The sequence below is a fragment of the Filicampus tigris genome, chromosome 17, assembly GCF_054856515.1.
Source record: "Filicampus tigris isolate MCC_2025a chromosome 17, RoL_Ftig_1.0, whole genome shotgun sequence".
Taxonomy (NCBI): domain Eukaryota; kingdom Metazoa; phylum Chordata; class Actinopteri; order Syngnathiformes; family Syngnathidae; genus Filicampus; species Filicampus tigris.
In genome coordinates, this window is record NC_141233.1 from 3,638,553 (window position 1) to 3,664,550 (window position 25,998).

The following is a 25,998-nucleotide window of genomic DNA, read 5'->3' on the forward strand; positions in this document are numbered from 1 at the left end:
TGCAAAGTGAGCAAATTATTTTGGATTACTCCAACTAGCCATTGAGCAACTTTTTTAAGTAAAACTACGCGAAAGGCCATCTTTGTAACAGTGACTCTTGAAATTTGGCTGCACAGTGAGCCGAGGTCAGCTGCCACGGGAAGTAAATAAAACTGAGCTAACTGAGATAATTTGTTTGAACACTTAACATTTAAATTAATCTCCATAGTTAATGCTTTAACTTTGACAGCCCTAATATATATATATATCCTAATATATATATATATACATATATGTATATATATACATATATACATATATGTATATATACACATATATATGTATATATATATATATATATATATATATACATATATATGTATATATATATATATATATATATATACGTATATATATATATATATATATATATATATATACGTGTATATATATATATATATATATATATATATATATATACATACGCACACATAACATTAATGAAAAATACAGTCAGATATTGAATCCACTTGCATTTCAATGAATAAAGACTTTTTTGGTCTAATTGTTTGGGAAAGTCCAGTATTTTATACACATTGAAAAGATAATTAATTATATTTTGGGTTGGTGCCTGACTGTCTGTTAAATGTTGGAAGACTTTAAGCTAAAACCAGTCATTGAGGTAGTAGTATTTAAATACTGTGTGTTTTGTTTTACTACCATTAGAATAATGGCTTAAAATGTTCTCCAAAGCACAGTCCGCACAACTTTAATATAATCATTTTTATTAAGATGTTTGAAACTTAAAGTAGCATAATAGGTGAAAATTCTGTTCTTAAATATTATTATAATGACAAAAATCCCTAATATTTGACTCATTCGTCAGATTCAAGGCATCCACGTGAAAGATTTCACTACTTTCTTTTCAAAACATCAAGGTATGGCAGAAAAGAGGCAGCAATATCAAATGATACTGACAGTTTAGAGACTCTCAAAGCCCAGCATTGCTTATCCTCAGTATTTGGTATATTTCCTAAGAGATCAATCACAAACACAATGGATGACAATAAAATCTGCACACTAAAAAGCCATTCACCATGGGAAAATACTCCAAATTAGTTCTGTTTATATCAATGTATCATACACATCAATACAGAGTCAACTTCCTAAAACACAGAAGATAGTGAAAAAGACAATGCATTCAGTTTTTTTATTTTTTTATTTTACCTATTAAACACAATAGCTTTGCTTGCATATATGCATACTATCAGTTTGGAAAAATAATTCCAAGAAGTTGCATGCAATATACTGTATGTGTATTATAGACTTCATGCACTATAGGCCATGTAGAGCAATAGAAAACAGATGTAGAAAAAATATACTGTATCTCCAATATTTAACTAACATTCCATTTGTTCCTTGTGAAATGATGATCTCGGGTCTCTGTGAGAGTATCTTGCATTGCCATTCTCAGGATACAGCGACAGCTCCTCTGTACTTCTTAGCCCATTGTTGAGTTCTGAAAGACAGATATACATGCTTAAGATCGTGGTTGTTGCCAACTATGAGGCCCATTGTTAAATTTGTTCTCTCTCAGAGAGATGTTCAGATTATATACGTACACAGTGCTCGACAAGTTCATTAGACTGCCTGTCATAAAAATGAGAAGAGATCACCCAGCATCATGATTTTCTTTAGTGCTTTCAATGGTTTTCTATTTTGAACAGAATTGGCCGTTTTACCAAAATTTGAGCTAGCACACCGGCATTCTCTGAGCAGTCTGAAATTAAAAAAGCATTACATTTAACCACTAAAACTATTTTTTTTGTGTGTTCAGGAATGCAAGCATAGTACTATAATTTCTCATATTAATCAAGAAATACTATGCTTTGTTGTTTTAAATTTTTAACAATGGCCACTATTCGAGAAAATTCTGTAAAACCTAAAAACGTCAATCTTTATTTCCATGTGTGAATGTGGTGGAAGTTTCACCTGAAACAATGAGCTTCTCCTTCATGATGTTGACATCCCGATTAGACCGATGCGTCACAGCGCTCAGCATGATCTGTTCGGGGTTACAACTCTGTATCCCACTCATCCTCCACCTGTTCCATGTTTAAATAACACAAATTACAAGCACATAGCGGCACTTCACCGAGCTGTGACATTCAACTAATTCACATGACGTTGTGTAAGCCTGCCTTTAAATGTGCTGATGCACACAAAACCGTTGTAATAGGAAGGTGCAGTATATTCATAAGCAGTAGGTGAAACTGTTTAGCGAAAGACAGAAAGAAATGGGCCTTGGGGTGCCAGGCAGAAAAAGCACAAGGAGGACAAACAAGGAGAAAGAAACAAAGGCCAAAGGCAGCTGCAGCGGTTACCTGATCATATGATAGCTGACAGATGCCAGGGGGCAGTGGAGGAAGGTTGCATGCAGATCAGACAGAGTACCAGACAAAATAAGGACATCAGAGGAGAAAGACAGACAGAAAGAGGACAGGGGCAAAAAGACGTTAGAGCGTAGAGGTGAAACATAAAAACATTGAGAGGATAAAAGGGGGAAAGTGAAAGAAGAAAAACAGCAGAGTGAACAAACAGTCAGTTTTGATACAGTAGAGTCTTCTCAGATTCTTGTCTCCTTAAGTGAAATAAGGTCAGAGGAGTCAGAAACAATTCAGGAAGTTAGGGTCGACTGAAAAAAAAAAAAAATGAAGGTAAAGTCAGGCATTCCTTTCAAAGTCAAGGTTATTTGTATTAATAATGTGTTTCCACAAAATGCAATTATCTTTCCAGAATAAAATATTTTCTTCATGCGGAATAAGGAGAGGTCAAACTAAATTTACATTTAAAGGTGAAGTCAACCCAAAATTTTTCTTTACAATACTATGTTGTATGCGCCCCCACTAGTCTAAACACAGCATTTTGATTACAATTGTGTTTGACGAATATGAGTTAAGAAGCAAAATCCAGCTGTTTTTATCCATCTCAGGTGGCGGCCATTTTGTCACTTGCTGTCAACTGAAAATGACATCACAGTTGCTCAGGGCTCAGGTAACAACCAATCACAGCTTCAATATAATAAGTACTAATGAGTATGGGTATGATTCAAAATATTAGAATGATAACCTTTTAGATGTATTAGAAAACCATATTCAACGTTTTCTCATTAACTTTCCAAATTCTGGTCTAATGATAATTGCACCATAATATGGACTGTTGGCCTCCACGTGATCAGTCTTCTGTAAATAATACCTTGAAGGTATTTATGCAGACATTTAATTTGATTGATATATGGAGGAATAATAACCAGAATTTGAAAGAGCTTACCTGGAGTAATAGAAATGCCAACAGGCGGTCACGTATCGACTTTTGTCTTGTTTCTCAAAATATAAACGTAAATGCAATTTAAGTTGATATCATTACAACACCTTTAACAGACCGTAATGCAGTCTCACTTTCCATACCTTTGCACTCTAAAAATACTACAATTTGCCCACTGGAAGCTTAATAGTTCTCTATTACATCATAAAACAATTAAAACTGATATTGAAAATCTTATTAGGAAATATTGGAACAGAGCAAAAGATGACAATTCTTTTTGTAGCAACTGTGAATTACTTAAATTTGGGGCTTGTCAATACTTCAGGAAATATGGTAGTATCTTAGTAAAACCTCATAGATCAGAGGAGGAAAGGATAGTCTCTAAAATAATGACCTTATCACTAAAAAAAAAACCTGATAACGTGTCTGACTAATATTAGGCTAAATTACACCAAATGTATCTTAATAAAACTAAAGGAGTATTTGTGAGGTCAAGGAAAAAATGGATTGAGGAACGTGAACAGAACTCAACGTATTTTTTTAATTTAGAACAGCACTATAGAAAAACGAATGTGATTAAGCAACTAAATATTGATGACGTTGTAACTGATGACCCAAAATGCATAGCCAATTTTTGCTCTAAATTTTATAGTAATCTGTTTAGCTCTAAGTATTGTGAACGTTCGACAACTACCTTTCTAAATTCTCTTAACAATGTCACACAGATAGCTCCAACTGATAAAGACTTCTGTGATGGGAATATTAATTTAGGCGAAGTTGTTATTGCTATTGAACATCTAAAAATGAACAAATCCCCTGGAGTTGATGGCCTCACGGGTGAGTTTTATAAAACCTTTGTTTTAGATTTAGCTCCTTTTTTGCTTTAAGTCTTTTTAGAAAGCATTGAGAAAGGTTGTCTGCCGCCTTCACTCACACAGGGATTGATTACTTTGATACCAAAAGCAAAAAAAAAGATAATAATTTCATTGATAACTGGAGGCCCATTTTTTTTTTTTTATTGAATAACGACTATAAAGTGTTCGCTTCTGTAATAGCAAGAGAGTCAAACGTGTACTAGACCCAATTATTGTTGAGGTTCAATCTAGTTTCATGAGTAAAAGGCATGTTTCCAATAATATTAAGCTCATTCTAGATCTTGTTGATTATTCATTCCTCTGTTTTTATTTTTGGACTTCTACAAGGTGTTTGACATGGAACATGAGTTCATTTTTTTGCTGCATGGAAAAAATTGGATTTGGTGAATTTTTCTGTAAAGCTGTCAAAACTATGTACACCAATGGTAACAGTTCCATCAGACTGAGAAATGATACCTCCCCAAGATTTGCCCTAAATCGTGGAATACGTCAAGGCTGTCCGGCCTCGCCATATCTATTTATTTTGTGTACTCAACTCCTGACCTGTCATATAAAGAAAAGTGCTATTAAAGGGATATCTATTGCAGGCAGAGAAATCTTAATTAGTCAGCTTGCGGATGACACTACCTTATTCCTTAAGAATTGTAGCCAAGTCTTGGTTGCCATTAAAACAGCAGCACTATTCTCAGCTGCTTCTGGACTTTACCTGAATTTGAACAAATGTGAACTATTTTCTATTCATGATTGTGCTGAGACTACTGTGTATAATATACTAATTAAAGAGAAGGTTATCCATCTAGGGATTACCATAATGAGAAATGAGGTTATGAGATGTACAGAGAACTTTGAGCCAATTATAAATAAAATTAAAGTAAAGCTTAACCAATGGTTAGGTAGGGGTCTTTCATAAGGCCGTACGTTGCTAACAAAGGCGGAAGGATTGTCAAATCTTACATATGCAGCAATCTCTTTGTTTGTACATAAGAACATTTGTGATAATATTGATAAAGTGCTTTTTGACTTCTTATGGAGAAACAAGACTCATTATGTGAAAGGGTCTGTTGTAATGAATAATTATGAAACTGGTGGATTGCACTTTCTTGACATTACTACCCTAGATAATACATTTAAAATTAACTGGATAAAACCGTTTTTGAACAACCCTACATCTAATTGGAACTTCATTCCCAATTAGATATTTGCGCAAATTGGAGGTCTTAACTTTATACTTTTATGTGACTACAAGGTAGAAAAGATTCACTTGGCTTTATCCAATTTCCACAAACAAATGCTTTTAGCTTGGTCTTTAGTATATAAACATAATTTTTCCCCCATAGATGCTTTATCTGGAATAACTGTTGTATCCTATATAAGAATAGATCGTTATTTTTCCCGAATTGGTTTAGTGATAAAATAATTCTGGTCAGTCAATTGCTTAATGATAAAGCTTTTCTTTTGACCTATATAGAATTTCTTAACAGATTTAATGAAACTGTTAATCCAAAGGAGTTTGCTATGGTCATGGATGCTATTCCTTCGGGAATCTTGACTCTTTTAAAAGGGGTACAAAGTATAGCTAGTCTGCCAAGTCTGGACCCTAAAATGACTTCGAGAGGCAAGATCTAACTATATCAGTTAGAAGTAACAATCGTAATATATGTTCCTTATTTCAAAAAGATATACTGTATCTACAACACGAGTGTTATTTCTTACTGGTCTGGTTTTGTTGACAATTTACACTGGGAAAAAAATCTGGTCTCTTCCATATAAATATCTTCTGACAAATAAAGTAAGGGAAATCTCTTTTAAAATTATACATAGGTACTATCCCACCAAGCGTTGTCTTCTTAAGTTCAAGAAAGACATTTGTGTTGATTGTTTATTTTGTACGATGTCTCCTGTAACGTTGATTCACCTGTTCTGGCAATGTCCATATACCATCAAGTTTTGGAAAGATATGTCTTGATTTATCATTGATAATATTGACTCAGATTTTATTTTTTGTTGAAAAAATTTACTGTTTGGTTTCTTCAATAACGACGGTAAAACAGCTAAACAAATATTTATTATAAATTTGATAATTATTCTAGCAAAATTCCATATTCACAAATCCAAATTTAGTCACTATAAACCTCTATTTTCAAGGCAGAAACCAAACAGTATATAAATTCTATTCTTGATTCTAAAAATATGAAAGCGATTAAGACTGGTGCTTTATGTTATTCATTTAGAATTGTTGTTTAAAATCCGACTGGCTCTTTTTTCCTTTTCTTCTCCGAGGGCGGCCATTTTGTCACTTGCTGTCAACTGAAAATGACATCACAGTTGCTCAGGTCTCAGGTAACAACCAATCACAGCTCACCAGTTTTCTGAAGCTGAGCCATGATTGGTCGTTACCTGAACCCTGAGCAACTGTGATGTCATTTTCAGTCGACAGCAAGTGAAAAAATGGCCGCCCCCTGAGATTGATGAAAACAGGTAGATTTTGCTGCTAAATTTGTATTCCACAAACAATATATTGATCAGAATATCATGTTTAGACTAGTGGGACTACATAGAACATATTATTGTAAAGAACATTTTTGGATTGACTTCCCCTTTCAAAAAAAAATTACGATTTGACTAAATTATCATGTCTTTTTTTTATATTGATTAATGTTTCTATTGATATTCAACATCTACTCTATCAAAATCTACAGGACTGTATATACTGTATTAGGCCATTTTTTTACTCATTTCCATTTCATTTTACTCAAAGAGACAATTGTGTTCTAACATTACTCATTCCACTCCATTTAAATGGGTTTCATGTGTGTGTTTGCTGTTTCTATTTTAATAAGTACATTGAATAAATAATTTTCACATTACAGTATGTGTTCCTTCAGCATTGCTAAAACAAAAAACTTTGCACAGTACAGCAGGCTGACAATATGGAGCACATTCTGTTAACGTCCATGGCTTTTGACACAATCTGTACTTACTTCTGAAAACTGAAGATTCCTACGACTACGGCGAGTGAGACGAGATCTGAAGCGATCCAGATGAAGCTATAAGCGTTCTGACTCTGAAAGAGAAGCAAAAATAAATTGGTTGACAGAAAATACCACTGGGGGGAGCTGTCAACAAGTGTGTCTTGTGGACAAGCCTTCAAGACAGCAATGGGTGTCCTTGTGTCAAGCTGCCACACTCCTTCTCAGTGCTCTGTTGTTTCTCAGCACCATGCTGAGCTCAAGTCTGCTGCTGAGCTACCACATATTTTCTCCACGTCCTTGCCCTGACATGTCGCAGTGCCCTCGTCAGTCTCTGTCCTCTCCTGCTGTCTTCTTGCCTCAGTGTGTGACCTTGCTTTGGGGTGTGTTTGTTTTGCATGTGGTGTCAGATGAGAGAAAAGCAGCGCTGAGAGTTGTTTACCATGAGCCAGATGGGGTAAGGCACCTTTCGGAGGACTTGGGGGGCATCAGAGGACACAGAAGGCACCCCACTACACCACAGAACTGAGTAGAGCCACGGCTCATTCACTGGGTAGACTGTCACGCTCACATTGTTGGCCAGATACTCCCTGGGGGAAGGAAAATACATGGCTGCAAACATGGCAAAAAAAAAAAAAGTGTTTTGTCTTGCATACGGGTCATTTTCATATAATTAGATCAATAACGGTAAAGACATACCCCACTGAATTTCCTTTTGAAAATCAATTAAGTACACTGATATGAGTATTTTATAATTATTGGCTTTTGGGTCTTTTATTCTTAAAGGAAGTTAACTCAAACATATTTTTTTCAAGAATATGTTCTAAGCAAGCCCACTAGTTGAAACAAGGCATTCTGATAAATATTGCGTTTGTGGAATAAGAGTTAATCCACTCGTTTTTAGCCATCTCCGGGGGCGGCCATTTTGTCATTTCTGTCAACTGAAAATGACATCACATCGGGTAACGACCAATCATGGCTGACCTGTTTTCTAAAGATGCAGCCGTGATTGGTTGTTCACCGAGCCCTGAGTAGTTGGTTGATTTTTATAAAGCTGTGTATGTCTTTACCGTTATGCAAGAAGAGTATTTCAGTGAGCCACCACCATTAACTGTGTCAATAAGGATTGCTTTTACTATGAATGCCTAAATTTTAAAATCTCAATAAGTGGCTGTTTCAGCATTTATAGCTTATCGTTACTTGCATTTAAGAAGGACAGCAGAGATGAGAAATTCAGGTCCAGAAAGTAAAAACACTGCTACAGTTTGTCTTGAGCCACAGGTGCTTCTAATCAACTGAGCTCGTTTACCTACCGCTTGAGTAGAAACACCTGTGGCTAAAGCCAATCTGTGACAGGGTTTTTACTTTCTGGACCTGGATTTCCCATCTCTGAAGGATAGTGACAGCACATTACAATTTAACGTACAAACGTTAAACTCTGTTGTAAACTGAAGAACACCTGCATCTATCTATGAACCCATCTAAAATGAATTTCTACATTGTCAATCTGTCAGAGACACTGACCACCACAGATGATGGGCAACATAGATCAAACACATCCACACTCCATCTATTATGAATCAATGCATCAATCTATCCAAGCTCAGATGCATAATGTACATCCAAACATCAATCCATGATCCAATTATTCATACAAGCATCCATCTGTATGCTTTGCATTCATCCCTCCATTTCCAAGCGTCTGTTCATCCAAACAACCATCTGTGCTGAGACATGGTGAGCTACAGACCATATCACTCAAATCTGCAGGGTTGATAAAGATAGCCATTCAAAGTTACAATGGTGGTGATGACCAAAAAGTCCCTAAAACAACAAAACTTTGCAGTGAAGGCAAAGAGATCATTTTATTAAACATTTTATCATCCAACTTTTCCCGCTTAGTGTTACTGTAGAAACATATCTTACTGTATATCTTTGTGGCTGGCCTTGCTGTAGTGAAGGGTCAAGCTTGTAATGCCCCTCTGCCTTATCTCTGCCACTGACAGCTTTTCATTTGTGGTCTGCTGAAACCCCCGAACCCTCCCCCTGTCTGTGTCGGGGGTCCATGTCACCTGGCGCAAACACATGTGAGACAGAAAGAGCCCAGTCAGATGGAATACATTGTTATTCAAAGTGAATATCGTACTTGTGCAGAAGAAAATGTGAAATGAAGTGCAGTACTGTACATGGAAAGCAATTGAGTTTTTATTTAGTCCATATTTTGTTATCAGATTATTTATTCTAATTACGGATGTCAAATTAGTGCATTAATTGTGTTCAATTAATTACAGCCACAATTAAAGCGTTAACTTTTTTAATCGCATTAATCTAATTTTCAATCTCTAACTTTGCTGTTTCTGTGTGATGATGAGATCCGTTTTGATGTGTGGGGCTTGTGCTTGAGTTGTTTGGGGTGTAAAAAACAATGGTCAACGTCACACCCTAAAATAGACACTGATTGGCTGTCAATGTGTTTGGCATAACATGATAGGCTCCTATTGTAGGTTGGAGGGCAAGTTCAGGAGCAGAGAGAAGACATGAAAATGGGGGAGCATGTGAGAGTTGTTGGTCCGATGAATGGTAAATTTAAAAACCACTGTGCGGAACTGCAGTAGTGAACCAACAAGAGGGAAAATCATGGTGAAAAGAAAAGCAAGCTTGATGCTTTGATGGGGTATTCGAACAAATTTGCTATAACCGCAGATCACTGGACCTCAACTCTGGACACTTTATTGATGGTGAGTGGAACTTCAATTCCTTTTGCACTGATCGTCGTGAAAACAGAAACCAGGAATTGGCTGATGAATGCAAAAAAAACAGTTCCTCAAGGAGGCAGATGACTGGGTCACTGAAAAAATGATATGCACCATAAATACAAATACATGCATACAGACAATGGGGGGCCTTTGGGGCTTTTCTCAGCATTTTTTAAGTGAGATTAAATAATAGATTCATTAGAGCAATTAATTACAGATCATAATTAATTAATCTCTCCATTTTTTAAATCTCATGACAGCCCTATTTATAATACTTTTGTGATTCCACATAAAATGGAAAATATAGGACAAAGATGCAACTCGACATTCGGTGTGGTATGGTGAGATTTCGCAACAATGAGCAATCATCGCTGGCATCGGGAGAAATCCGTTTATCCCCCCAACCGTCACTTAAAAAAAAAAAAACAGCATGCTCTTTGAGGCATTGACATTGCATTTTCAAAGACAGCAAACTGTTTTCAACGCTTGATATTGGTCATTCATTTTGGAAAAATAACATACCCATGCAGAGAATGACGGATAGTATCGATTTGTGAAAAAATACAAAATTGACCCAATTTACAAGGTTTCCTCCCAACACCGGCGATATAATATATAGATTTGACCGATTAGTATAAGAGGGACCTACAGTCCTCACCCTCTTCTGGGAAATCCCCGCTTTCTGCACGGCCCACATCGTGTCCATGAACCAACTTCGGGAGCGAGGGTGGCCTGCAGGGGGCCTGCGGACATTGAGAAGTGCGGAGCTGTTGGCTCTGACTGCCAGACGAAGCATTTCCAACAGACTGCAAACTGTCTGGTTGCTTATCCTGCTCCGATCCCTCCCGGTCAATGTCTCGACTGTCCAGTAGGGATCCCGCTGGGAACAAAAGAAAGCAACAATTTTAAAGTGGAACAATTTGATACATTTGGGTTGGATCAAAATAAATTTTCATTTCACCACTAACATATAGTGTTCTTATTTTCATACATATACATTTCATACATTTCAAACATATAACATTATATATATATGTGTATATATATATATATATATATATATATATATATATATATATATATATATATATATATATTTTTTTTTTTTTTTTTTTTTTTTTTAATGCAATTATAATGGGTGTCCTGTGAATCCACTATATAGTCATATAATAATAATAATAATAACTGGAATACATTATTCTGAAAGCAAATTCATTGTTTACCGCACTACTTGACCAGCATTTTAGCTAAAAGTTGCTATGGATAAAAATTAGTTATTCATTATTAGAAAGTATTAGTGTGATCTGAGTTCCTTTACCTCCAGAAACCAGCGACCTGCGTTGAGCGAACGTAACTCTGCCCAGTTGAATAAAGCGGCATCGTCATGCTGCCTGTCAGGGAAGACTGTGCTAACGTCTGTGGTTCGTCTCAAGGTGCGATCTCGCATGAGGAATGGAACCCCGTCCACGCTAGAGACACAAAATTGAATACAGTGTTACTCAAGGAAGTCATGCTTTCAGGATAGTTAACGTTAGTCTGTTTGCCAGACAAATGGCTTACAACAACTTTTATTTTTAAATATTTTATTTTATATTTGATTGTATTATTTTCACAATGCGAAGCACTTTGAGAAGTGCTATATAATTAAAATGTACTTACTTACAACCAGTACATACAGATTGATCTAAGATGGATCTAGGAATTTGTTCCTCACTATTGCATTGTCTTAACCAAAGAAAGTTTTTAGTTGAAAAGTGTCTGTCTCTGAAGTAAGTGGATCTAGCCCTAACAGATACCGAAGATACTGCTACGGTGAAAAAAAACCTTGTTAATTTATTTTTGTAGTGATCACATTGGGAAATAAATGTGTAAATCAATGTTTTTCACTTTTTTTTAGTCCGTTGGGTGTGTCAGACAGAAGTTCCAGCTCTCCTTGTGCAGTCGTAATGAGACTAACGTACTTGAAAATAAGTTGAACTATAGATTGTCTATCCCATCTGAGGCACTGTTCATATACTGTAGAACTGGAGTGCCCTGGATTCATTATGAACAAGCCTGGGTGAATATATCAAAAATGGGTGGCAAATAACCTAAGAGTGACATCAGCCTCCAGGGAGCTGGCTCCATGCTGTAGGGCTCTGTTGAAGGACACCATGGTGTTCTCTGGGGCCAGCTGAAGCAGAGAGATTAGTGTCATTCACTCACGGCATTTGAATACAAAGCTGATTTTTTTTCGATCATTTTGTTAACACTTTAAGAAAGATAATAGTGCTTTTATTTACCTTATTTAGACGGCGGTGGGCGATTTACATGGTTGCACTTAATATTTGGATCCCTCGGCATGTGGCCTAACCAGTGACACGCAAACTGTAACTCTGAGATGTTTACGGTAGTCTTCTTTTTTCCCTTAAAGGCTTTGCTTTGGGGATTGTTTAATCGTTTTCACTTAATTGATTATATTTTCACCAGTGCTTTGTTTGTCTTGACAAGACATGCACTGAAGGGGAGAGATGTTTTGTTTATGTTGGATTTCATGATCACAAGTTGTACTTGGAAAACTCTTAAATATTTTATAATGTTTGTTGTGGAGTGGTAATCTTAAGCAACTTTTTCAAGTTTAAAAAAAAATCCAGAAAAATTTAGAGCAACGAAGGGAGAGATTTTATTTAATTTTTGTATAGTAGTTTCTGACCAGAAACTGGAACGAAATACTGTAAGATGTTTTCCGGTGATCACTTTGTGCACTTAAGAAAAAAAATAATCCGGACCATCCATTATCCATACCGCTTATCCTCACAAGGGTCGCGGGCGTGCTGGAGCCTATCCCAGCTTTCTTTGGGCAGTAGACGGGGGACACCCTGAATTGGTTGCCAGCCAATCGCAGGGCACACAGAGACAAACAAACATCCACACTCACACTCACACCTAGGGGCAATTTAGAGTGTCCAATCAACTTACCATGCATGTTTTTGGAATGTGGGAGGAAACCTGAGTACCCGGAGAAAACCCACGCAGGCACGGGAAGAACATGCAAACTCTACACAGGGAGGCCGGGATCGAACCCACGACCTCTGAACTGTGAGGCGGACGTGCTAACCAGTCGACCCACCGTGCCGCCCCGGACATGTTCCAACACTTCCAATTACATTAAAAATCTGTGGGTTCAAACAAATGAGGGCTGGCAATAGAGCGACTCACCATAGGAGCTCCCCGTCTACCAATGACGTCCGGGCGAGGCTTGAGGCTGCGACTGTCCATTACACAGGGGCAGGAGAATGAGAGCGGTGCCAAATAAAGGGCCATGAGGATGACTGTGTAGGTGATTAACACCATCATCTGGAAATCTAAGACAGAGGCGTGAGCTTTATATTACGCTTCATCAACAAAACAAATGGATTCACTGGAGAGGCTTAGCATGTGTTGGCTAGAGGGATTGTTAAGCTTTTAAGCTACATGAGTACAATTGCGGAGTTAAGAGTGGATATGAAAACTGAATCCACACTTGTTGAAATATCAGATTTTCTGATGTAAAAAACAAAACAAAAACAAAGGCTACCATAATCGTTTGACTATTACAGGGAAAAAAAAAATACTTTCTGTTATCAACCCCGCAACACAGTAACCTCCGGGGAAATTTTTTCACCACTGTACATTTTAGCTATTTTTGTTCTATTAGTCTCTCTGAGTTGGCCTCAATGATTTCCTTCTCAAACTCCTCGGGCCCTATTTTGGTAGACTGGCGCCCCTGCACTCGGCATAAAAACGCGTCAACATTTATTTTCGTGCCAGCGCTAGTCAAGTCTTCCAAGTTTGGGGCCTTGTTGCACCCCTATGAGCGTTCCGGTGCACGGAGTTGCCTCACCCCCGACACATCCATCTGATAATTTGGCAACAGAAAGTAGTCTGGGCTCAGTAAAAACGGGTAATTTTTATGCCGGGACAATGGTCTAGTTCGCTGTGTTTGTGAATTTGAAAGACACACTATGCCTCACTGGGCGTTCCTCCCTCAACCCTAGTGCATCTGCAAATTTGGTTACTAAAAGTAGACAGAATGTTAGCCTGGTTTAAAAGGGGTCTGTTTTGCAGCGCAGGTAGTCTACCAAGATTTTGGTGTATCGGATGGAGGCGCAGGCAGGCAGGCAAATTCGGCGCTCCACAGTCCTATCAGAATCTTTCTGAACCATTGTAGTTTGCTTTAAGTACAAAATCATTTTGGAATACCAATATCTCGACAGCTACAACTGCACCATTCTGACACTCACATTTTCATCAGATGAACCCAATATTTTGTGTTGCGGACGTATGCTTTGGGTCACACACACCACAAAAAATAGGCATCCTTTGTTTATATCCTCACCTCCAAAAATGTGAATTGTGCAGAATTGTGACCCGCCACATTTGGTAGATAGAGCTCAGTGGATAAGATCCACTGAGTATGGCAGTTGGCACACAATATGCACTCCAGTGCCATTCCAGTTTGACAATGTGGTAATTCGCCTCGAAAAACTGGTGTTAGGGTATGCTTTACACTAGCACGCAGTTCTGACAACTATTTTGCCAGTGGGCTGATAATATGACAGTAATTGATCTTTCATTACGAAGGTACTAAAGCCTTACAGGTACATCTAAAACTAATAATAGGTTAAATTGTATTGTTGCAGGACTAAGGAATTAACAGCAGGGTGAAACTGAAGAGAACACTTACTGGATCTTTCTCTGCGGACCACATAACCAGCGACCAGCCAGCTAAGAGCTGTGACTGTTGTGAGAGCGCCAATGTGAAGGAATGGTGCTGTGGACTGACATTAGAACACAATTATAAAATGAGTGACAGTCAGTTTTTTTTTGCGGCCATGAGACATAATTCTGTTGATAATTTGTATCAAAATGATTTATGAGTATGATAAAGCAGCCTTTCATTAAAAAAGGAACAGCACTTAAAAAACGTTAACAGGAAACAACGTTTTTTTTCTCATAAGTATCAGTTTCCTAGACTTATCATTAAAACTACTTTAAAACTTTAACAAAGGAAAAGTTTAAAATAGTGATGTATTGATACGCCCCCGTATCCACAATGTGATGTGTTAAAACAATGAGATTGGAGTTCAAAGGTTTTACTGTGTACAATCTAAGAGTGACATCGTTTGGAGTACAAACATACCTGCAGAGACACTAGCAGGACGTCCCACTCATCTACCCATATGTCATCAACGGAGACAACACCAGAGATAGTAGTAAGGAGCGTAACCAGCACTCCGATCTGTGAAAATGAGACAAACAACGATGAGGTCATTGGAAAAACCTGCAAGAAACAAAACTAAAGCAAAGTTTTAACTCACTGCACCTTGTGGAGCCAGTAGAGATTAAGCTGTTGTCCCAAGGATATGTGGAAAAATGCCAAGATCTGTTGAAGAAAAAAGGACTTAATTTCTCTCTTTATATATATATATATATATATATATATATATATATATATATATATATATATATATATATATATATATATATATATATTTATATATTTGGTATGTACCTCCATACATGGGGTGTGATACGATTTTTAAAGTGGAACGATTTGATACATTTGGGTTGGATTAAAATAAATTTTCATTACACCACTAACATACTGTGTTCTTATTTTCACACATTGTGTGTTTTAAATGAATATTTAATCTGCTTTAAAAGGCACTCTTACCATCAAGAGTGAAACATAGCTGAATCCCACGGTGGTGCTTGCAAGAATGGGGATGGTCTCATCCCTCCATTCACCGGAGCGGTTATAAACTGACCTGAAATTATAACAAGTTAAAGGTTGATGCATCTTGTTGCTGCTCATAAGAATAAAGTGAACAATAATTACAGTGTCACTCAGTAGCGGAGCCAGAACGTGGCTAATCGGTGGGTCTGGAAAAATCAGGGTGGGCCTGAATGTTTCTCTCACTGAGCACAATCCTCCTGCCCTGACACATTGTATATTCAAATAAAATGGCAAACTAAATAATATGAAGTTCAGATCTTCCTGAGACAATCATAACATTCAATAAAATTAAAAAAAAAACAGAACGAAACACAAATTCAAAAATAATTTAATAATAATTTACCAAAAATGTAAAAGTATATATTTTTTCATGAATCTCACTTGGGTGGGCAGTCTGTCACTTAGGGTGGGCCTGTGCACACCCAGGCCCACCCATGGCTCCGCCTCTGCTCCTGGCTAATCTCTATTGTTTCTAGAGCTCTTACTACTGCGAGTAGCCTGACAGGCACCCAATTCTTTTTGCGTTAGGATGACGCTGATGCTCTACAGAGACATCCTTGGAGGGCTGGACAGATGAAATCTTGAGACCTAATGTCTTACCATTTAATGGTGCAATGTATCAAAGGCTCATTTTGGAGCATGTCAATGCCCAGCCTTATGTGGTTGGAATATGTCAGCAGTTGACGAAGGATGCCGAAGAAGGCCATACATCATCTCATCAGAAGCCTGTCCAAACATTGAGTGGCACAGATACAGTACGCGGGGACTATGCACACAACTGAGCTTTATTATGAATTGTTTTAAGCTGTTGATCTATTTGTTTTCCTTTGATTTTGTGTATGAGTCAAAATTAGGTACTCAACACTTTGATGATTTGGGTTTACATTGATCGTTCTTACGTTTGCATGCTCTCTCCATGTTTGCGTGGGTTTTCTCCGGTTATGCTGGCTGCATCCCACATTGCAAAAATATGCATGTGTTTAATTGAAGACACTAATTGTCCATTGGTGTGAATGTGAGTGGGAATGGCTGTTTGTCTGTCGACCATTCCAGGGGATAGGCTAACCCGCCTCTTGCCCAAAGTGAGCTTGGATAGGTTTCAGCTCACGTGTAACCCAAACCATGAAAGCAGGATAGAAATTAGATGGCTGGATGGATGTACCCTTTCCTTCTTTGAGATGTGTACTGGAAAGTGACGGTGCAGGTACTAATGGCTTTCTAAAAAGTCTCAACAACATATATGTAGTTCCCGACCTCAGATGAAAATATTAATATAGTCTTTGTGCTCACATCCTACTATTAGTGTTGTTCCGATACAGATACTAGTATCGAGAAGTATCCCGATACCACATTAAAACACTGGTATCGGTAATTGCGAGTACATACAAATAACGTGCCGATGCCATTTCCCGATGCTGTACTAGTAAAGTACGTTGAATGGAGCGCTTTGTATCTTGCTCCCTGCTGCTTTTTCATGTATGTGTGTGTGTGTGTGTGGTGGTGGTGGTGGGGGGGGGGTACAGGAGATCTAATGTTGGCGATATGTAACTACTTCAACATACAAACTCCAGCTAGAGCGGATGTTGCAAGAGGCGGAACCAAAGTGGCCAGGTTCAATACGATAAACCTGAACCAACATTTGAGAATGAAACATGTGAACGAGCACCAAGAGTTTGCAGCGGCGGTGGCAGCGAGCATTAACAAGGGGAATTGACCGCAACAACAAACCCTGCCCAATTTACATTGAAAGCACCGCCTTGTATCGTGCTCATTCACGACACTGGTGTGTGGTGACTGTTCAGTATTAGCCGTCGCTATTGGCCCAGAGCGGACGCTCTTAACCAATGGCGGGGCTGCTTTTTCATGTTGAGAGAAAAAAAAAACAGTGAGGTACAGGAGAAATAATGTCGGCGGCGATATGGAACTACTGTACTTCAACACTAAAGTGGCCAGGTTCAATACGTCAAACCTGATAAAACATTTGAGGACGAAACATGTGAACAAGCACCAAGAGTTTGTGGCGGCGGCAGCGAGCATGAACAAGGGGAATGGACCGCAACAACAAACCCTGCTCAATTTTGGATTTTGGAGTTGAACTTGTTGGATTTTTCTACTGCTTGTTTTTGGTTTTGAAAATGGATTTGGGCGCGGAAGTTGTTGCTATAGGTCACTAATACTCAAAACAAACTTTTAAAATAATGTCCTATAGCTTTTGTAAATAATCCGACACAATCCCTCTCAAAGATACCTCGTGTATATTATTTCTTATTTTTTTCCTGTTTCACAAAGGTTTTTAAGTCTGACCAAGCCATGATAGCAATGGTTTTACATCCAAGTGAGTATGCAGTTCTTTAGAATTAGAAGAAAAAAAAATGCACATCTATACCTTTTTTTTTTTTTCTTTCAAAAGTCAGGTATCGGTACAGTATCGGCATCGGCCGATACCGCATAGCTGGGTATTGGAATCGGTATCGGGGCCAAAAAATGGCATCGGAACAACACTACCTACTATAGATGTTAAAAAGATGACTCACCAGTTGAACTCATCAAAATCATTTCGAGCCACCAACCAGAAGTAGACCCAAAAGAGAAGCAGGAGAAAGGAGCTACACAAGATGATAAACCACGAACACTCCCACTGCAAAAAAAAAAAACACAAAAAAAAACAATCAAAAGAACAAAGACATATTTAACAAACGCCATACATGGAGAGTTTTGCGCAAACTACAGTAATTTAAAACAAAACGGTGAAAAAGAGCGCCAACTTCTTAATAGTTTCCTTAAAAAATTTAATCAAATACATATTCATTCCAAGGGGTCACTTTTCTTTCTTTCTTAATCTCCTCCCATCATCTTTGAAAGACTGACAGACACTATACATTTTCTTCATTACGGACATGACCAATTTGTTATGCAGTTAAGTGGTCTTCTTCCATTAATTCAAATCAATGGCAAATAAATCTGACAGTTCCAATAACAATCATACACATGGCTTCTTACAATTTGGTTTATCGTGTTTGTTTTTTAAACATAGTGTTGGAGCATGTCTTCTAAATTGACATGCGGGGAAAAGGTAAGAAGGAGAGCTTGTGCAGCACTCAAGGACTCTCTCCCTCAGTAGTTAACAGGATCAGGAGGTAATTCCATGTGAGAGGAGACCAAGGCAATGATAGGCCACTCAACACATGCTGTTGACCGGTTATCAGCTTTGGCACCTCACCATGCTTCGGCTCACCATTTCCGGCAGCTTATGTAAGAGGCTCGGAGGCAATTAGAAGCAAGTGCAGGGAAGGAATAAATGACTAGTCTGCAAACATTTGTGAAAGGTAAATCTTTTGTGTTGCTCTGCAAACAGGAAAACCTCAGGCAGATAATATAGACAAACAATCTTAGTTTAAGTGCTACACACAAGTCAGGCGACAGTGGTGGAGTCACCTCACCTTCCGCAAGCTATTACAAGCTTGCTTTAATACAAGCAGTATAACCCAAAATGCGTTTGGATGCAGTTTTTCTTGATAAACCCTATATATTTTTCCTTCTTCCACAAGTAGTCTTGAAATAATAAAAAAAAATATATAATATCTCATGTATCATTGGAGGTTTAATTTGATATTCATGCACACACTCTAATTCTGTTTAACTAATGAAATGAAATTTGATCTGATATGTAACGCCAATTTGGGTTTACAGGTTAGGTTTATACTAAAATAATGCCAAATGAACCGTGAATTAATATTGTTAGATGAATAATATATAACATTCATTTCCCTTTTTTGATTTTATCTGAGTTGCACTGTCAGGCTTATATGCGATACTTAAATCACATGATGCAAATACCACGTTGCATTCCCTACAATGGCCAGCTTGAGCCGTACCAAACTGTTCCATGGAAAATCGAATTGTAACGCTCGCTTGGTGGTCTTACCCTGGAGCTGTCGTCTTGGGAGCGCTGGTAGCGTTTCCAACGGCAACCATAAATGCCAGTGACAAAGGACACAAGCACTTGCTTTTCATAGACCTGTAAGGGTTGGTGTTTCACCATGCTCCTTCAGCCTCAACGCACCACCAGTTTCTTAGCATCCCACACCGGCCTGGAAACCCTGAAGAAGACCAAGATGAAGAAGACTAAGATGTTACCAAATGTTTCATCTGTTCACTTAGCAATGATTTGACAAATACTGTCACAAGGTAAAGGTCTGAAAGTGCTATTTTGAAACTGGATTTTCATATTTTTGAATTGCAACACTTTAGATGATTAGGGATTAGGGATGATTTCCTCTTGAGCCGAGAAGACATTCTGCAAAGGTCCATCCCGTCTATTCGCTAAAAAAATTAATTAATTGAAAAAAAAAAAAGAAGCTGGGCAATATTGTAGAATCCAAACAAGTGTTTCCCGGAGCGTCTCCAAAATACTTTTTCTTCCTCAAAAAATGTTTGCATTCATCAGGTTCGGAATGATCTTTTATGTATTCAATTAGGGTTTAGACGCAGTACAAATTATGACCTTGCAACGTCATGTTAAGAAAGGATTGTTTACACAAAACAAGGCGATTATGATGACAACACTAGGCTTTGTTTTGGGTAAAACCCTCTGTGTGGGGAAATCGGCATATGCATTGCAATTTAAAGGTAGGTGGGTCAAGTCTGGTAAAACTGCATGCAAAGCAAACAAAATAAGGGCATAAAATTTGTTGTATGGTTTGTAGTTTAATTTGATATTGAGGGACAGTGGGAAGACAACTACTGCGCTTCGTGGGACTAGCTAATAAAAAGTCCTTCAATAAAAAGAAGAGTAATTTTAAACTGAATTATTTCAGGCCAACAAAATGAATACAATGTCAGTGATTCGAGACATCAAGTTATTTTTATGCAGGTATTTTTAGTCCAGAGGGCAACTTTAATTTTCACTGTACAGTATATGCATTTTTGTTGCATCTGATGCACACAAAACCATTGGTCGAGTCAGACAGGCTAATGCAACATGCCAGATCACGTCTCTTTGCCCGTTGAAATGATGCAGCGAGTCAATTTTGATTCTTTACCCTTTAAAAAAAAAAAAAAAGTAAAAAATTGGTACTCTCAATCCTACGATAACACAAACAGCTACCCTTGAACTAAAAAGTATGACTCAGCACAAGATAAATGCTTCTTGGTCAACTGTCTCTACTAGAATAAAATATGATGACATTTTGAATCTTAGGGACACAACAAGGGGAAACTTTCATTTTCTTGTGCCACCAGGGTAAAATTTATAGGTAATTACCTCGTAAGGGCTTTGGAAATGATTTGTAGTAAAAGTGACAACAAAGCATAAAAATGGAATTAAAACTACCATTCATAGTTATTTTTATTTTATGTAAACACTTGGAAGTTCAGAATGAATTTACTAGTGTTCCTGTGCAGGCTATAGTTGTAGCTGATTTGATTCTATACTACAGTAGAAGAAGCATTCCACGCCTTCATGTAACTTGGCCTCATCAGGTTTGCCAAACTGCTAGCGATGTCGTTACCGAAAAGACTCTGCTACATATGTCTGGGCTTTTATCTCCGTCATTGTCACTTCTTTTCAGATTCTGTGAGGAAGGCCTGGTTAGCTAGAGATAAGATATTTGAGACTAATTTCACATACTTCTATAATTCCAGTAATAAAGACAGATGTATTTACAGTTTGATTCAATAGTTGTGCATGTGGGATGATGTCACAATTATTAAAATCGTTCTTTGAATACATGAATATTTTATTCATCCATCCATTAATTTTCATTAGCGCTTGTCCTCATTTGGGTCATGGGTGAGCTGGAGCCTATCCCTGGTGACTTTAGGCAAGAGGTGGGGTGCACACTGAATAGGTCGCCAGTCAATTTCAGGGCATATATAGAAAAACAAACATTCACACTTACATTCACAGCATTGAACATTTGAGAGCCTTCATTGAACCTATGTGCATGCCAGTTATTCATGCATGCATTAAATCTCTTGGCGAGATCTCCGTTTAACTCACTGATAAATTCATTAATGGTCATTAAACTCCTCACTGTATCTTATGTGTGTGTAATACTGCCAATGTAGTGGTCTGATGTAATAAAACCTCATACAACAGGAAGAACAATTTACTCATCCAAGGAAATAAACGCCACTTAAATCTTATTACAATAATACAAAGCACAACAAATGAAAACCAAGTGACTGTCACTGATATTATGGGAGATACAGTTTCCTTACCTCAGCACAGGACGACTTGATTACGTCAAAATGTTTTGATTAAACCGTTTTTCTCCTCAGGTATTGACATGACGTCATTATTACAAAGTACATTTGAAGTTGCTCCCATGAGACGCGTGAGCTGGACAATTGTCACACATCAGTTCAAAATGAACCCGAAATACAAAAGGGTTGGACTCCAGCAAAGGAAAAGAAGCATTAAGTGTTATAATCTTGCTGTTGCTCTGGAGACAGACGCGAGTGCGCCTCTCGTTCACGCGTAATCCGCTCCTCCGTGTGTGGGAGGGGCTTATAGAAAAAAATGTTGCGTTAGAGTTTTCAATCCGTTATTGAGCTAAGGTATTTTATATTGGATTATAGTTGTCCTGTGACAAAAAAAATGTGTTTAAATTTTATTCGTAATACAATATCTTGAGCACCCCCTTCCCCCTCTTGTCCCGCCTGCTCAGTAATGAATATCATATACAGCAGATAAAATGAGTTTCCAATCTGATTTTTTTGTCTATGGTTTTATTGGTGTCTACTGTATATGCTTGTTAGAGCATTTTGTTTTATCACAGACACATTTTAAATAGCAGCGAGTAATTACTTTCTGGTTGCGGTTCAACATACAATTTACTAAAACCTTTTTAGCCATCTAGAGAAAGAAGCTCCATGATCAGCAGAATATTGACATCATAAATCCTTTCTTCTATTTTTCATATTTGTTCGATGTTTTCCATTGTAGTGTCACTCAAACTAATCCAACCCTCTTACTCATATTGTTAGAAGACAAGCTAATATCAAAGTTAAAAATAAAAATTATATACTGTAGCTAAAATTGTTCTTGACTGGTTAGCATAGTAGCTAACACAGCTAGCATGTACGCTTGAGCAAAAACTCTAACTTTAGCATTGATTTGCAACTTTGTTACTCTAATTATATAAGATTACGTTAAAATTAAATTAGTATTAAATTCCAATTTTACTTTATTTAATCATAAAGTATTTATTCAGGGTTATTTTTGAAATACTAAATATGTTTTCCAGGTCCCTGAGAATGAAACAGAGTTGTGCAAAACACGGGAAAATATATGATTTGACTAATGAAACTAAATCTCCTAAAAAGTGTGAGCTGCAATGGATCTGTTTAATGAATGGCACATTACGTCACTGACACAGAGAGATCACCACAGATACAGATTTTTTTTGTAAACAAATTTGTGTCAGTTTAGGGAAATTGGATAATTTCCGATGGAACACCTGATGTTTTCTCATGGCACACTAACATGCAATTTTATAGTGGTTGGGAATCGTGGTGTAGCCCCGTTACTGTTACTGGGTAAAATGAAAATAGTAATCTGATGGAGATGGTTTGATTGTTTGTTTGTTGAGGTGCACCATCTCTTCCTATTCAAATAACCTTCAACATCAGTTGCTTTACATTTACAGTACAATTATTAATGCCATTTTAACAGAGATAAGACAAAATAATACAATATGTTAAGTCAGTGATTCTCATTGCGTAGCACGAGTACCATTAGTGGTACGCAGGGTTCCTCAGCTCATCAGCAAGCTCTTGAGAGGCCTGATAACGATCCTGATCATTTTAACAGGTGTGTTACAACAGGGAGAAATGGAAAACCTGCAGGACAGGGGCCCTTGAGTACCGGAGTTGGTGACCCCTGCTCTAGGGATATGCGAAAGAATTACTTAATTAAATGTTCAAAATGTGAATAATTTTACAGTAGCTCCTACTTTTTTTTTCATCCAGTCCTGTACATTTGATATGTACAGTTCAGTTGTATTTAAGTTTTATGTTGATGTTTACTGTACATAAATTACAGTGACTTACACTAATGATAATAAATAATACTTTTTGGGGAAGCAGTGGGACAAACCTAATTTTTTATGAACACTATATGATGCTACTGTCATTCAGGTGATACTTGGAGAGAAAAATATTTATGGAGTTGTTAGTGTAACCTACTTTGAGGGTGTTTCTTTCAGATTGAATGGTATTTTGACCCAAATTAAGTGTGGGGAATGGAATGTCTGAAGGGGAATAATAATGAAATATTTTCATTAAACTTCACCGTGGGGGCAGGCTGTTCCCAAGGAGTGTGGGGCCCATCTATTAAAAATGTTAGTGCTGCCTGGAATTCGCCAAGCATAAATTCAGTGGACGCCAAAGTGAGATTAATGGAGGACCAGATGAGTCGACACAAAGGGTTCAAGAGCCTTTTCTTTCAATTTGACAAAAACTACCTATTGTATATGGAAACAACACATGCCAAACCAGTAGAGTAGTTGAGTCAGGTCTTGCAAGAGATCTATTCCAAGCCGAACAGTCAGAGGACAGAGATTAACCTTTAGCGCTGGATAATTACGTCAAACCCCTCTAATCCCAAACATTGTACAGGATTCGTGCAGTGACGGCCGCTTCACTAGCAGAGCTGTCTGTGGGACTCAAGTATTTTAGCGACAAGGTGGTAGTAGCAATTAAAGCAATATAATACCATACTGCTTGTCCTCTTTCGGGTCGCAGGTAAATTGCAGCCTGTCCTAGTAGATTTTTTGGCGAGAAGGGGCGTACACAATAGACTGGTTGCCAATCAATCACGAGGCACCATTCACATTCACATTCACACCTTTGGGCAATTCAGATAGACAATTAGTTTGACATGCATGTTTTTGATGATAATTATCATCATCATCATGATTATCATAATAATCATAGAAATAATATTTCAAAATTGTAGAATAACTGCAGAACAATTTATTTTGTGATAAAGGTAACCTATATTCTACAATTGCTGCAAACTTTACTCAAGTCATACATTGCTCTTGGGGGGGCCTCTAGTGGCCATTAGACATGCAGCGATTGTCTAACTAATATTAATTTAGCCAGCAGAGGGCGCTTGAACATTGTGTACTGTAAATGAAAATTAACGTTAAACCCAAAACAAAGATTTAAAAATTGTAGAAGTAATTAAATAAAATCCATTGTGTGCTTCCAGTTGAATCCACCAAGCAGTTAGAAATATAAAACCACCAAGTGAAAAAACAGAGACTTCAAAGAATTGCCTTTCTGTGTGTGACTCTGTCATGAATAAAAGTCACTTTCAGTTCCGCATCTTGACCTTTGCCCTCCACTTCTGTGATAAAAAATGCGAACTCTGGCTGGGGGACATAAACAAGATGTGCACGGCAGTCTTTCAAAGTGGAAACTAAATACAATAGCTGGGATTTTTCACTGAGGAAGAGGAATAATCATACGTCATCACACAGTCCATTGTGCGTGTGAAGTTGTCCGACAATGAGTTACTGTGAAAAGCACATCTAATTTAAAAGACTATTTAAAGGAAAATAATATATTGTTCAATGGCCAACCCTGTTCTCACTCCAATACATCCTGACGAGCTCCAAACAAAAAAGCAGTGTCAAGGTGGCTGCGGTGAAGGCCTGGCAAATCATTTCCAGCAAGAAAAACTCTAAATTTGGAGCATAAATATGTCAATGGAAGAATACCATGAAACTATTTAAAATGCATTTAGTTTGTCAGGCCTAATGTGCAAACCAACACAAATAAATAAGATGTACAGAACAGTTGTGGTCTACCGGACACACATCCGCTTCTTTATAATTTCCTGCATGTCCTGCTTGAAAAACCCGCAGCAACTTCAGCTGTCGGGGGGATGGGCACAGATTACATCAGGACGGAGAGGGAGTTGTATACGTGGGAAATATACAACGAGAATGTTCAGTTCCCATATTTCTTGCTCCCAGATGAACCAGCTGGGAGAATACTGTATACAGTAACAAGTTTGTGTACTGTTCAGAGATAAATATATACATACCTTCTATAAATAAAGTTGATATTGTTGTGCCTAATAGCATAATTTCTAAATGTAAGACTGCTGTAAATGTAAGACTATTAGTTACAATTAAACACCTCAGCAAACCACATATATAAAGCTTTTATTACTATTTCCACAATAACATAATAGTATAATTACACATAACACATTTGTTCCTATAGACTCTGGGAATTTTGTCTAAACCAACCATAACTTTGTTGTTACGATCGCTTTGCCACTTTTAAGTGCTAAAATGTCTCGGATAGGGGCTTTCAAA

General features: G+C 37.6%; 1 protein-coding gene across 6 annotated transcripts; it reads right to left on the reverse strand.

The window, feature by feature from the left end:
* Positions 1 to 1,179: 1,179 nt before the first annotated feature.
* On the reverse strand, positions 1,180 to 22,134 carry gdpd5a (glycerophosphodiester phosphodiesterase domain containing 5a). 6 transcript variants are annotated; one of them, XM_086012874.1, is made up of 17 exons: positions 21,884 to 22,134; positions 19,587 to 19,761; positions 18,196 to 18,299; positions 15,599 to 15,692; positions 15,248 to 15,307; positions 15,065 to 15,163; positions 14,609 to 14,702; positions 13,102 to 13,247; positions 11,994 to 12,076; positions 11,222 to 11,372; positions 10,562 to 10,783; positions 9,074 to 9,219; positions 7,590 to 7,737; positions 7,160 to 7,242; positions 2,364 to 2,378; positions 1,972 to 2,084; positions 1,180 to 1,498 (listed from the first exon to the last, which is right to left on the reverse strand). In XM_086012874.1, the coding sequence occupies exons 2-17, from the start codon at positions 19,701 to 19,703 to the stop codon at positions 1,380 to 1,382; spliced, it is 1,794 nt and encodes a 597-aa protein (XP_085869000.1). In that variant the 5' UTR covers positions 19,704 to 19,761; positions 21,884 to 22,134; the 3' UTR covers positions 1,180 to 1,379. The 6 variants fall into 6 exon arrangements, 4 of the variants coding, with proteins under 4 accessions (XP_085869000.1, XP_085868999.1, XP_085869002.1 ...); XM_086012873.1 differs by having other exon boundaries at positions 10,553 to 10,783; XM_086012876.1 differs by lacking the exon at positions 2,364 to 2,378.
* Positions 22,135 to 25,998: the final 3,864 nt, after the last annotated feature.